Source organism: Papio anubis, chromosome 2 (assembly GCF_008728515.1).
Source record: "Papio anubis isolate 15944 chromosome 2, Panubis1.0, whole genome shotgun sequence".
Taxonomy (NCBI): domain Eukaryota; kingdom Metazoa; phylum Chordata; class Mammalia; order Primates; family Cercopithecidae; genus Papio; species Papio anubis.
The window spans coordinates 83,501,379-83,516,073 of NC_044977.1; the positions used below are offsets into that span (position 1 = coordinate 83,501,379).

General features: G+C 42.5%; 1 protein-coding gene across 9 annotated transcripts in view; it reads left to right on the top strand.

Annotated features, from left to right (window-relative positions):
- The window catches only part of ARHGEF3 (Rho guanine nucleotide exchange factor 3), a 340,100-nt gene that overhangs the window by 297,409 nt on the left and 27,996 nt on the right, over positions 1-14,695 (top strand). For all 9 annotated transcript variants that reach the window (XM_009200514.2, XM_003894270.3, XM_009200516.2 and 6 more), the window contains one exon: positions 13,748-13,918. In XM_009200514.2, the coding sequence (XP_009198778.1) occupies positions 13,748-13,918 (171 nt within the window). The remainder of the gene's footprint in view (positions 1-13,747; positions 13,919-14,695) is intronic.

The window sequence follows — 14,695 nt, forward strand, 5'->3', positions numbered from 1 at the left end:
CCTATCCACAGCTGTGCACGGCTGCTGGACTCATTTGAGCTGAGTTCAGCACATGCTATGGAATGCTGTGTTCATGATGTTGTGATGTAGGCCCTCATTCTCTTTGGACTTGTACTTTTTCCTTTTCCATTATAAAAGTGAATGTTCATTATGGAAAAATGCAGAAAAGGAGAAAGAGAAAAAGAACACGTATTGTCTTCCAACACCAAAACAATCCATTAATAGTTTACCAGTTTCCCTCTAGCACTATTCTAGGCATAGGTACAGAGCTCACACACTCTGAGCCTAGTTTTGGGTTCCTTGCAGTCTATTCAGCCTTATCTCTGCTGGGTGATCTGCTCACTTTTAGGTTAAAGCCTCCCACAGTGACTGTGGATGATCAGTTTCTCTTGCATCTCTGTCAGTCTCCGCCTCACACATTTCCAAGCTATGCAGTTAAGTGCACAAATGTTCATATTTGTCACCATTACAGCCTCCTGGGGGAGTTGCACCTTTTATTAGGATTAAATATTCCTGTTTATTTCCTTTACCGCTTTTTGCCTGGATTTTGTCGTCGTCTTTTTTTTTTTTTTTTTGCTTAGTGTGTTTTGTTCCATCTGTTTTCCTCCTCCCTTTGTTACTTGGCTGGGCAAGGAGTTTTTATCTAGCTTAGGGGGAGTATTATGTCACAGTTATTTTTGGAAAATATTATGGACTGAGTATATATTATTCCAATGTATTATTTTACATAACCAGTCTCATATTAACACATATTTAGGCTGTGAATATTTTTATATTAAATAACTCTATGTTGAATGTTTTTTTAATGCATTTGTCCTTTTTTTTTTTTAAATTACCTTCTATTGTGCTTTCTTTTCTGATTATATAACATCATTTAAATATTGAGGCCGGGTGCAGTGGTTCACACCTGTAATCCCAGCACTTTGGGAGGCCGAGGCGGGTGGATCACCAGAGGTCAGGAGTTCCAGACCAGCCTGGCCAACATGGCGAAACCCCGTCTCTACTAAAAATACAAAAAATTAGCCAGGCGTGGTGGCACGCACCTGTAATCCCGGCTACTTTGGAGGCTGAGGCAGATAGAATTGCTTGAACCCGGGAGGCAGAGGTCACAGTGAGCAGAGATTGTGCCACTGTACTCCAGCCTGGGTGACAGAGTGAGACTCTGTCTCAAAAATATATATATATATTGAGGCTGGGGCTGGGCGTGGTGGCTCACGCCTGTAATCCCAGCACTTTGAGAAGCAGAGGCAGGCGGATCACTTGAGGTCAGGAGTTTGAGACCAGCCTGGCCAACATGGTGAAACCCCGTCTCTACCAAAAAACGCAAAAATTAGCTGGGTGTAGTGGCGCATACCTGTTGTCCCAGCTACTTGGGAGACTGAGGCGTGAGGATCACTTGAACCCAGGAGGTGGAAGTTGCAGTGAGCCGAGATCATGCCACTGCACTCCAGCCTGGGCAGCAGAGTGAGACCCTATTTCAAAATAAGTAAATAAATAAATATTGAAAAATATAGTGAAGCACATAAAAGAGAGTAAAAGTCACTTGTAATCCTACTTCCCATCACCAAAAAACTTCCATTAATATTTTGGTACATACTCAGGCAATTTTACCTTTTACTATACTTGCATGTGCATTTTTTAAAACAAAATCACTATCACACTGTATATGCTATTTTTTTACTCCCTTTGGTCTTAACGGTATAAAATAACTCTACAATGGAAGAGTATTTTTCATGTCATTTGTAGTTTTCAAAGACTTGATTTTTTTTTTTTTAATAGAGACAAAAATCTCACTATGTTGCCCAGGCTGGTCTCAAACTCCTGGCCTACCACCGTGGCCTCCCAAAGTGCTGGGATTATAGGCATGAGCTACCACACCTGGCTACAGACCTGATTCTTAATGGACTCATATAGCATTTCATCAAAAGAATGTACAGTTATTTAATCACTCTCCTGTTGTTGAACATTTGTTTCTGTTTTTTGATCATTATAGATAACAGTGCTTTCAACATCCTGATCATGTGCATGTCTGTATTTCTTTCTTTCCTTTGATTATACTCCTAGAAATGGAATTCTGGTCAAAGGGTGTGAATACTAAAGGCCATTGATACAGCAAGGCTTCTGTTATTGATGTGTGTCAGTTTTGGACAGACCTGCTTCTCTGTTTTCACATCTAAATCTAGACTTCTTAACATTTCTCCATCTCTTTTGCCACAGTTTTTCTCTTTGCTGTGATATCCTTCAAAATAGCTCTTCCCAGGGGCCCCTTGGGTTTTCCACGCAAGCCAAGGTGGTGTCTTATCTCCGTATCCACAGTGCCTAATACTACACATTACTTAGGATGTGCTCAAAAATTAGTACTTGCTATTATTATCACTGTTATGACTAGAAAAGGCAGCCATTGCTGCTCCTAAGCTCTCTCCAGGGCCTGGCAGTGGCTGCCAGCCTAGTGATGGGGCCCTGCCCATCTCCTGCAGCTGGGCTACTTCATAATAGAATATGTGTCCCCTCCCCCAGTTGTAGCCCCTCCAGGAAGTATTGCTATGGCAAAGAAGGGTTTCTGGCAACCACAGCCTCTCATTGCTCCATCCTCTGGCCCTTAGATCAGGGAATTATTTTATTCAACCCAGATGCAGCATGAATATATGATAAATTAGTGGTCTCCATTAATGTTCTTTGGATCCACTGTGTTATTTATTCTTCCTCGACTTAATGGGGAGACAGTCAATAGAGAAAGGTAGTCCTGCTCTAGAGAATTGTAAAAGTTCTACTTGGTAAAAGTTGTCTAAGGTATATTAGCAAGTAGGGGAAGAAAATTGGGGAAAAGTTCAAAACCACTGTCCCAATTAATAATATACACCCATATTAGTATATGGATAGGAAAAAAACCAGGAACGTCAAATTCTTTTTTTTTTTTTTCTGTTGTCTCTTGGGAATACAATTATAAGATACTTTTGCGGTTCTTTTGTTTATTTTGTGTTCTCCTTTTTCCCCCAGTATGTAAGAATTACAAGTGAATAGAAAATAAATAAATGAGATAGAACTATTGATTTTTTTCATTATATATTTCTGTTGTACTTGAATTTTTTAATAATTATGTATTACCTTTGCAACCAGATAAAAATAAGATTAGAAAATCTTCTATGATAAAATACACTACAGAGAGTTTAGCAATGGCCTGAGGGGTCGTCAAGGAAGGCTGCCTAGCAAGGGTGGAGGGATTTGGGTTGGACCTGGAATGGCTCACAGATGATAAGGATGAAAGGGAGATAGCATTTCAGGCTTGAGAAGGGAATATGGGATGACTGATGCCATCTAGATAGAAGTAGTAATAAATAAGTAAGAAATTACCCAAGCATATGTGCTGATTTCCATGTCTGACAACCATGATTTCCTTCTCCGAGCACCTCAAACTTTGTCCCTTGGTCCAAGGTCAAGGTCATATATTTTCTATAACTAGCTTATTTGGCTGACATGGAGATGAGCTTGGGGGTGGATGGCACATGTGTGTTAGGGAAAGCAACCAGAAACGAGACTGTCTTGTATTGGGTATCCAAGGGAGAGAATACAGTCATGGGTTCTTAGTTTCTCTTTCTGGTTGGGCCAGTAAAGCCCCTTCCTTATCCCTCTTTTCTGTTTATCACTAGAAACAGAAACTAAAAACCACGGCTTCAGGCTGCTAAAAGCCTAAAATAAAACAAACAGAACAACAAAATAAGGCGAGTTGGACAAGTTTGGAGAGTATAGCTGACAAGTTAATCTGTAGTCTATCTCAAAAGGAACTCCTGATTCTCTGCTGTTCTTTACTATTCCTGGAGTAGTAGAATATTACTGTTCTTTATCGTTCCTGGAAGCCACTGCAAATAGTTGATATTGGGCCAGGTGCGGTGGCTCATGCCTGTAATCCTAGCACTTTGGGAGGCCGAGACAGGTGGATTGTCTGAGCTCAGGAGTTCAAGACCAGCCTGGGCAAGATGGTGAAACCCTGTCTCTACTAAAATACAAAAAATCGGCCAGGCTTGGTGGCAGGCGCCTGTAATCCCAGCTACTCAGGAGGCTGAGGCACGAGAATTGCTCAAACCCGGGAGGCGGAGGCTGCAGTGAGCTGAGATCGTACCACTTCATTCCAGCCTGGGCAACAAAACGAAACTCTGTCTCCAAAAAAAAAAAAAAAAAAGTTGTTGACTGTTGTAATTTAAAGCTTGTCATTTTTTATTTAGTAATAACACTCATTAGTGTAGTATCTATGATGAACCAGGTTCTGCACAAAGTACCTTATGTTCATGGCCTCATATCATCTCTAAAACTCTGCAAGATAGGATTCATCATCACTTACAGGGAGAGATCTGAAGGTTTAAAATTGTGCCCAAGGTCACACAGCTGTTAAGGGCCAGAACTGGGATTCCATAGGGTGTTCAGAGTGCCTCTCCTGCCGTAGGCTTACCACAAAAAGTCAAAGTTTCATCATAATAAAGCCTGAAGTTTGCCAGGATTTAAAAATAGTCACCAGACTTTTGAGTTGGAGCACCCCACCTCACTGCTGTTCACCTTCTATGGCAGGGAGAGTCATCATTTCCGTTTCAGCTTGTGGAATATTTTGTCATTAACATTCTCATGCAAAAGCCATTTTATGGTGCCCAATGAAGATGATTGGGCTACTGCCCCAAGCCTCTGGAAGCCTTCCTAATTTTGGACTTGTGCTATGCAAATTGTATAATATTTTCTCCACACCTAAGCCAAATATTTTCTTCAGCTTTTCATTCATTCTACTCAGAATATCTCCAAGCTACAGAAGGTTTTCTTGTTGTACTGTGTTTTTGAGGTTTGACATTTATTGATTATGAATTAATTGGGTGCCCTTTTACCATGGTTTTAATGGGCATCAATCTGAATCAGATTCTAAATATGTGGTTTTATGTTTATTGTGCCATTTCTAACTCAGTGTTCATTGTCTTTCACATTCGTCAACTGACTGTGTTTCTTCTTAGTTAATATTTCTTCATTAAAGAAAGTCTGGAAAATAAATCTAGAGAATTAAAAGATGAAAATAAAAATCAGCCGGGTGCAGTGGCTCACACCTGTAATTCCATCACTTTGAGAAGCTGAAACAAGAGGATTGCTTGAGGCCAGGGGTTCAAGACTAGCCCAGGCAATATAGTAAGACCCTGTCTCTACCAAAAAAAAAAAAAAATTAAAAATAAATAAAATTTTAAAAAGAAAACAAAAATTATCCATAGTCCCATCATCCAGGGGTGTAACCCCTGTTAACGTTTTGTTGTATTTCAAATTGGATCTTCTCTCACTTAACTCTACATGTGAGGTTCTCTCCTTATCATTAAGCTTTTCTCAAAAAGAATGTTTCTTAACAACTGTTTAAGGCTTCCTTTTATTGTTGCAGTGTAATTTGTTTAATCCCTATTGTAGAATATTTTAGGCTGTTTCCAGATCTTTTATAAACAACAGTGTCCTGCTGAGGGCTTTTCTTTCCCTAGGAGTTATCCTAATGGAAGTCCCCCTAGGAGCCATTTGGTCCAGGTAGTTCAGAGAGATGTGTCTGCTGTTTGCTAATGAATGAATGCATGTATAAACAAGCACTAATAGTGGCAGTGCGGTCTGTGGTATGACAATGATAGGTAACTACCATTCCTGCTGACCGAGTGCCAGGGACTTGGCCAAGCCTCTCGTGTACTTTATCTTATCCAATCCTCACTAAAACTTTGTGAGGTACTTATTATTATGCACCTTTTAGAGATGAGGAAACTGAGACCCAGAGAGATGAAAGGTCTCTCAGCCATTGAGTGAACTTGAAGCCATGCCTGTTTTACTCCAAAGCCTATGTTCTTCACCCAAATCCATGTTTTGGAGTCAAACAGTTGCACTCAGTTCCTATTCCAATACATGTGCCAATCACTTACCACTCTGCTACTCAAATTTCTCATCTATTAAAAGGGGAAAAATACAAGAACCTGCCCAATGCCTCTCCTAGGATTAGCATGAGGGTTAAATGTGACAGAGACCACACAGCTGGGAAGTGTTACTTCTCACTTATCATTAATTTCTGTAATGAACCCTCATAGGAGACTCCTCCAGGATGCTGTTGGATAACATTTTCCTGTCCTGGCCATTATTGCTGTACACTTTGGTTTAACCCACTGCAGTGGCAACATAGGAAAGTGTTTTCCTCTTACAGTCCCACCCCAACCTCCAATCCTTGGTAATAAAACATCTGCTACAAAATAGCGATATGGTTAGGATGGTAAGTGTGGAGAATTTCCTTGGCTTGAATACTTTATTGGAGCATGTTGTCTGTGGCTGTGGAAAACGGTTTTTGGAACAGGGCGAGGGAGGACCCCGCTGAACAGGCAGCATTAACAAATCAGATCTGTCCCATCATGCCTACCTGCTGGGTTTACATTTCCTCTGACACGTGTAAAGTGCACCTGCCACCCCCCTCCCCCAGCCCCTGACAGACAGTCTCTTTTGCATTTGCAGCATCTTTTCCACATATCCAGCTCAGGCATAAACATGAGCACCATTTCCTCAATCTGCATTATCTCTGTTATGGTCATTGTTGTTTTAGCTGCCAGCAATTATGAGATTTCAGTTTTTGACTCATTTGCTAGGCCAGATTCCCTCATGGAAACTCTTGCTTGTCCTGGAATATTTTTCACTCCATTCCCAGCATCCCCACACCCAGGGAGATATATGTATGTGCTTCTGTTTTTATGTGGTCCTGCCCAAGGCCAGGTCCCTCACTTTGAGGTGGGCCTCTCCTAGTTAACCGTGGACCAGTGTTTCTAACCCCAGGAACATTTGGCAATGTCTGGAGATGTTTTGGTTGTCATAACTGGGCTGGCTGTGCTGCTGGCATCTGGTGGTTAGAGGCCAAAGATGATGCTAAATATCCTACAATGCACAGGAGAGCCTCCCACAATAAAGAATCTGTAGTCCAAAATGTGGTGGCCAGGTTAAGAACTTTCAAACTTTCTACAGGCCAAGAAGTAACCTACAATTCATTTATTTGGGCATGTGTACCCCACCACACTATGAATCTTATCCTAGGGCAATTAGGGTAGGATATTGGTTAAGTATTGGGGCAGAGGGGTTGGCCTGAAATAGACTAGACTTGAATTGTCATTCTGACAGTCACCTTACTGCTGGGTTTTAACTAATAAAGCACCATTCATTGCTGTGTGACCTTCAGCAAAGTTTCACCTTCTTGAGCCTCAAGTTTCCTCATCTGTAAAGGGGGCAGAATCCTTCCCTCTAGAGCTCTCCTCACAGTGCCCAGCACATAGCAAGCATAACATTTAATAATTAAGCAAAAGTTGTTGAGGTCTTACTATGTCAGTTGCTGATGAATCCATCAGCAGGTAGATATGCCTGCCTTCAAGGAGTTTACCTTCTATTGGAAGGAAATAGACATGAAATAAACAAACCTATAAATATAGCACATATTGAATATAGAGAAAAATAGAGAAGGGCAAAGGGTGTGTAGATGGACAGTGGCAGGAATGCTGGTAGGGATGTGGCTGTTCTTTAAAGAGGCATCCTCTTTAGAGATTTTTTTTTTTTTTTCTAGTAGTAGTCACCTGTTCCTCCCTCAACTCAAGTTCTCTCAATATAGTTTCTCCCAGTGGTACTGATGATGGATTCGGGGTAGCTCATGGTATGTAGTCAGTGCTGTTGTGAACACCCACCCATCACCCAGGTGCTGTCCCCAGCCCAGCCCAGCTGCTGCCCACACACTGGTTTGGTATTATTGTATGATTATCCCTTTTTGTAGAGGCAGGGTCTTGCTACATTGCCCAGGCTGGTATCAAACTCCTAGCCTCAGGTAATCCTCCCATCTAGCCTGCCAAAGTGCTAGACTTACAGGTGTGAGTAACCTCACCTGGAAAAATGGTTGGCATTCTTTATTCCTCCCTTGGGATTCTTCTTTCAACATCCAGTCCCCTTCTGAGTGGTGTAAGAAAAAATGTTTCTTTTAATCCAGCCTAATTAAAGGTGTAAATTTGAAGTTTGATTAGTCAGAGATCAGCCGTTATTCCTAAAGCTGAGCAAATGCATCCTCTCTCGCTCCTTAACTAGATTTATATTCCTAGAAGGCAGGAGCTGGATCCCATCTCACTGAAACCTCCCCAAAATGCATGTCTTGCATGCAAACAGTAGATGCAGTCCCCATAGTAGAAAGAGCTCAGGCTCTGTTGGAACAAAACAGATCTGGTTTTGAATCTTAGCCTCCCTCAACCTCAGTTTCCTCCTCACTAGAATGGGAATAAACCCCCAACTTGCAGGGTGGTTATAAGAATCAGAGAGAATATATCAGAAGTGCTAAGTGTAGGCAAAGCATATAAAAGACCCTCTGTGATATCCCCCATAGTACCCCGAGTCCAGCAATCACTAGGGAAATGCAAAGCAAGAATTCTGTAATGGTAGAGCTCACTTAGTACAGCTTACTGTTCTCCTTTTTCCCATGCCGCAGCAGAAGACAATCTCTAACTCTCTGGGAAATTTTTAAATAAATTAATTAAAATATGCTCAATCTTACCTTCGAAACACAAAACTGAAATTAAGGTGTAGTTGTTTTAACCTATCAGATTGATAATAATACCTTGTAATGAGAATGTGACCAATCTATGAGAGAAATGTACCTATCTGAGGAATATAAAGTTGAATAGCCTATTTGGAGGTCAACTTAGTGGTACATCTCAAACATTAAAATATTCATACTTCTTAGACCAAGGAATTCCACTTAAGGAATTCCTGCCTTTTAGAAGTATCAGCGCTAATACACAAAGCATGTTCACTGAGGCACTTTTTGTAATAGCCAGACACTGGAAACAATTTTAATGTCCATCAGTTGTGGATTAATTAAATCAATAGGCCTGTCCAGCCTATGGGAGGGATACTAACTGCAGCCATTTTAAAAAATAAGTGAATTTGAGGTAATGGAAATGTTTAAGAACTAGATAGAGTGGTAGTTGTACAACCTCGTGAATATACTAAATAGCATTGAATTGTTCACTAAAAAATGGTTAATTGTAGGCTGGGCACAGTGGCTCATGCCTGTAATCCCAGCAGTTTGGGAGGCTGAGGCAGGAGGATCTCTTGAGACCCGAAGTTCAAGACCAACCTGGGAAACACAGCAAGACTCCATGCCTACTAAATTAAAAATAAAAAAATTAGCCAGGCACTTGCTTAGTGGTGGCACTCATCTATAATCTTAGCTACTCAAGAGGCTGAGGTGGGAGCATCACTTGAGCCCAGGAGTTTGAGGTTACAGCGAGCTATGGTTGCACCACTGCACTCCAGCATGGGCAACAGAGCAAGACCCATCTCCAAGAAACAACAACAAAAAAAGTAATTGAGTTATGTAAATTTCACCTAAAGATACTGTAAAGTAGAAAGAGAAAACATTCTCGGCCTGGAGCAGTGGCTCAGGCCTGTAATCCCAGCATGTTGGGAGGCCGAGGCGGGCGGATCACAAGGTAGGAGATCGAGACCAACCTGGCTAACACGATGAAACCCTGTCTCTACTAAAAAATACAAAAAAATTAGCTGGGCATGGTGGCGGGCGCCTATAGTCTCAGCTACTTGGGAGGCTGAGGCAGGAGAATGGCGTGAACCCAGGAGGCAGAGCTTGCAGTGAGCCGAGATCATGCCACTGCACTCCAGCCTGGGCAACCGTGAGACTCCATCTCAAAAAAAAAAAAAAAAAAAAAAGAAAAGAGAAAACATTCAGTTTTCTATGGGTGTTAACAAATGCATGGAAAAAGTTTGGAAAGAGCTAGAACAAACTTAACAGTTGTTACTTCTAGACTTGGGGAAAATGAGGGCATTTGTACTTAATTTTATATACTTTTGTAATGTATGAAAATTTAAAGTTAGCATACATGATTTTCAAATTGGTAGGGGGAGTTTAAAGTTAGCCAAGGACTGAAAATATAACAGGGTAAGAGGTTGATTCTCTCAAGTGAAAGTGGAAACGTTCATTTTGAATTTTTTGTGTGTGTTTTCCTTTCTTTCTACTCTTTAATTCTCAACTCAGCTGCCATCAGAACTGCAAATTGGGTTGAACAAGTTAATGACTCACTGCACTTGTTTTGACCTTTTAATGCTTGATTCTGAGTGCTGGGGATCTGCGTGCATTTAGTTACTGGTTACTGTTTACAAGGGACTGTTTTTAAGAGATCACAAGGATTTGTAAGATACCATTAGTGAACTGTGTATTTGGTGCAAGTACTTTCTTGACCTGCATAGGGCTGGTCCAGCCATCATGAGCTCGTTAGTGAGCCCAGGAGCTCCCCGCTATTTGTGCCAGCCTAAGGGGCTTGTGTTGCTACTTGCAAACAGAGTGAGCGTCTTGCTTCCAGAAGGCTGTGGTAATACCCTGAAGCTCTTTGGAAGTTTCTTTTTACATTTTTCATTTATTTATTTATATATATATATATTTTTAGAACTGAAACGAGGCCTTGCTATGTTGCCCAGGGTGGTCTCGAACTCCTCAGCTCAAGCGATTCGCCTGCCTTAGCTTCCCAAAGAGCTGGGATTACAGGCATGAGCCACCAAGCCCCGCCTCATTTTTTTCTTTTTTCTTTTTCTTTTTTTTTTTTTAGAGGGAGTCTTGCTCTGTCACCCAGGCTGGAGTACAGTGGTGCAATCTCAGCTTACTGCAATCCCCACCTCACTGGTTCAGGCAATTCTGCCTCAGCCTCCCAAGTAGCTGGGATTACAGGCGCCTACCATCACGCCCAGCTACTTTTTTTGTATTTTTAGTAGAGACGGTTCCACCATGTTGTTCAGGCTGGTCTTGAACTCCTGACCTCAGGTGATCTGCCTGCCTCAGCCTCCCAAAGCGCTGGGATTACAGGTGTGAGCCACCACGCCTGGCCATTTTAGACACTTTGGGAGGCCGAGGCGGGCAGATCACAACATCAGGAGATCGAGACCATCCAGGCCGACACAGTGAAATCCCGTCTCTACTAAAAATACAAAAAATTAGCCAGGCGTGGTGGCGGGTGCCTGTAGTCCCAGCTACTCTGTAGGCTGAGGCAGAAGAATGGTGTGAGTGAGCTGAGATCACGCCACTGCACTCCAGCCTGGGCGAGACGCCATCTCAAAAAAAAAAAAAAGACATAAAAATTTATAAAGGAGGACAGAAATCACCCATAATGTCAACATGAAAAAACAATAGAATTTTGTGATGTTCCCTTTATATCTTTGCTCACGTGCATTTTTTGCATAACTATAAAATGTTCACATATAGATTTTTAATCCTGATTTTATTTTAGGCTACATAGAAGGGATGTTTACATTTTAAATTATCTCTGAATTGTCTAGATAATATTCCATCCAGCAGGGAATTATAATTTTTTTTTCCTGAGATAGAGTCTCACTGTTGTCACCCAGACTGGAGTGCAGTGGCACGATCTCGGCTCACTGCAACCTCCACCTCCCGGGTTCAAGCGATTCTCCTGCCTCAGCCTCCTGAGTAGCTGGGATTACAGGCGCGGGCCACCACGCCCCGGCTAATTTTTATACTTTTAGTAGAGACAGGGTTTCACCATGTTGGCCAGGCTGGTGTCAAACTGCTGACCTCAGGTGATCCACCCACCTTGGCTTCCCAAAGTGCTAGGATTGCAGGTGTGAGCCACCGTGCCCAGCCAATTATAACTTATTAAACAATGCCCTTATGTTGAATAGTTCTTTTTAAAATTTTTCTTTGCTTTCTGGAATTTTGTTGAATCTCAAAATAATTGGGAACTACCTTAGAATGCCTTTGTGATGAAGGCTCATATGTCATATGCAAATTCAGTTCCTGACCTCAGGAAGTTTTTAGTTAAGAGCAGGTGACCAATAATTATAATCAAGTGTGATCATTGCTATATAAGAGGTATGTCTAAATTGCTCTGGGGTAGGAGGATGGGAGAATATTGGTAAAGACTTCTTAGAGGAGGTGCTGTTTGAGTTACATCCTTATATCCTGAGGGCAGTTAAGAGTTAGCCAGCTATGGCCGGGCACGGTGGCTCACACCTGTAATCCCAGCATTTTGGGAGGCCGAGGCGGGTAGATCACGAGGTCGGGAGATCGAGACCATCCTGGCTAACACGGTGAAACCCTGTGTCTACTAAAAATACAAAAAATTAGCTGGGCATGGTGGCGGGCGCCTGTAGTCCCAGCTATTCAGAAGGCTGAGGCAGGAGAATGGCGTGAACCCAGGAGGTGGAGCTTGCAGTGAGCCGAGATCGCACCACTGCACTCCAGCCTGGGCGACAAAGCGAGACTCTGTCTCAGAAAAAAAAAAAAAAAAAAAGAGTTAGCCAGTTTGAAGTGATGGAAACACATTCCAGGAAGAGAAGATTGCTTGAAGGGAGTATAGAGGGACGGCAAAGCATGACGTATTTAGGGAATGACAGATAGCCTAGTATGGTTGGAGAAATGGAGGCTCATGGATGAGTGGCAGGATGGGATCCTAAATATGGAGGCTGTGGTCAGATTACAAGAGACTTTCTGTGCCAAGCTGAGGAGTTGAAACTTCACGTGGAAGGCCACAGAGAGCCATGGGGGGGAACACTTCCTAAATAAGAATGTGGTTTTGGAGCACAGCAACCTCATTGCTTTGGCAGTCTCCAATAAGTGTAATGAAATCTTCTAGTATGAAGACTGAAAATGATGCACTCAGCTTTCTTCCGGATCATTTGTATTTGTCATGAAAAGCATTTTGGTAGCATGTTTAAGTCACAAAGGTGGACTTCGGATGGTTAGACTGCCCCGGAGTCTACTGGGGCCTCTTTGGGAAATAGGAAAATACCTCAGGGACAGGAATCATGTGCTGCGAAGATGGTATTTAGTGTGTATATTAGTCAGGACTTTTCAAGTTGACGGAACCCCAACTGAGATAATAGAAAGGGAAATGTCTTTCTATATGTAACGAAAATGTCTAAGGGTGGTTCTTGTTCTTTCCGGTTTCAGGCACAGTGGGATCCAGAGGCTCAAGCAGTATTGGTAAAGCTTGCTCCCTTCCTGCCTCCACTGGTCACTCCATCCTTCATTCTAGGTCCCTTTATTCTCTCCTGTAGCAGACAGATGCTTCTGCTTAACCAGGGAGAGTTGCTGCTGGAAGCCCCTGCTTGTGTTATCTCTTGAACTCACAATCCCAAAGGAATACTCTTTCCTCCTTTCTCCCATAAATCATGTGAGAAATTTCAGGGAATCACATGCCCATCCCTGAACCAGGATGGTGGAATACTCTATTGGTCAGGTCTGGGGGAGCCCACCAAAACTATACGTAATAGGATACCCAAAGTTAGTGGGATTCTATTTATAGAAGGAGGAGAGTAGGAGTACTAGCCAAATGTTTAAATAAATAAAGGTCATCCACTATTGGTATCTCTTGTTCTTCTAAAGAGGGGAGATGTCCACTGGAAAAAAGTAGAGCTCATCACGTATCCAAGAACTGCCTTCATGCGTGAGTTTGGCCGGATATGTGCTTGCACTGTAGTCCACTTGGTATCCAGGTCGCACAGAACGGATACTCCCAGCGCATGTTCCAAAGCAGCCCCCTGTCCAATTTTCCTTAGCACGTAGGCTCAAGACAATGCCCCACTTCCCAAAGGCCTTATGGCAATGTCCTCTTTTTCTTTCACATGTATGATTTATGTTCTGTCAACGACAGGAAACTGCTCAAAGATCCACCCAGTCCTGCCGCTGCCCCTGTGATGGTTTGTTTTTCTCATTGTTTAGCGCTCCATTAGCTTCCGCAGTGAGAGCCGCCCTGACATCCTCGCCCCCCGACCCTGGTCCAGAAATGCCGCCCCCTCAAGCACGAAACGGAGAGATAGCAAGCTGTGGAGTGAGACCTTCGATGTGTGCGTCAATCAGATGCTTACATCCAAGGAAATCAAACGTCAGGAGGTAGGCTCCGGGCCCAAACTCCATGTTGGCTGTGTGTCTGGAACAAAGGTGCATTGCAGGCGTCAGCCATGCTGGAGTTTGCACCTTAGTCTCCAAATCAATTCTTCATTGCATTTGTAGAAGGACAAACGGGAGTGTCTGACCTTGGGGAAGGAACTGAGAAACCAGAAACCAGCTGGGAGGGTGTGGCCCCCACTTTAAAAAGAAACTGATGTGAAAATGTGAATTTACAAGAAGATGAAACCAAATGTCTATTTAGGATTCTGAAGTTCACAGAAATAATCATTTTAGTTATATTTTGATAGCAACTTCTAGACTATTTTAAAATATTCAGTTTCCATAACTTTGATTCAGCTTTGTGGAAAACTTCCTTTCTATAGAATCCAGTTAATTTCATTCCCTGTAAGTTTTCTGTATCAGTTGCCCTAAATGGCTCTGATAATACTACCCTGTATAGAAGAGCTTGTCTAAGTGCTTGTGCCAGGCTGTGCTGAGAACTTCATGTGTGCATCATCGGATGAGATCCTTGGAGTATCCAGCCCAGGGTTGTGCCTCCACCTGCTGTGTCCTCAGTTTACCAAGCAGCCCCAGGTGGAGGGAGCTTTCAAAGCCTGACCACTTTTTCCCTATATCCTGAAACATAGTAGACCCTGAAATATAATTACAAACTTGCAGTCCTTTAATAATGTAATGTTTGCTGACAGTTTGACTTCCCAGATGGAAGTGAAAGAGCGTTCTGCGCGTCATAGCTCTTTAGTATGATGGCTTAATGGAGCC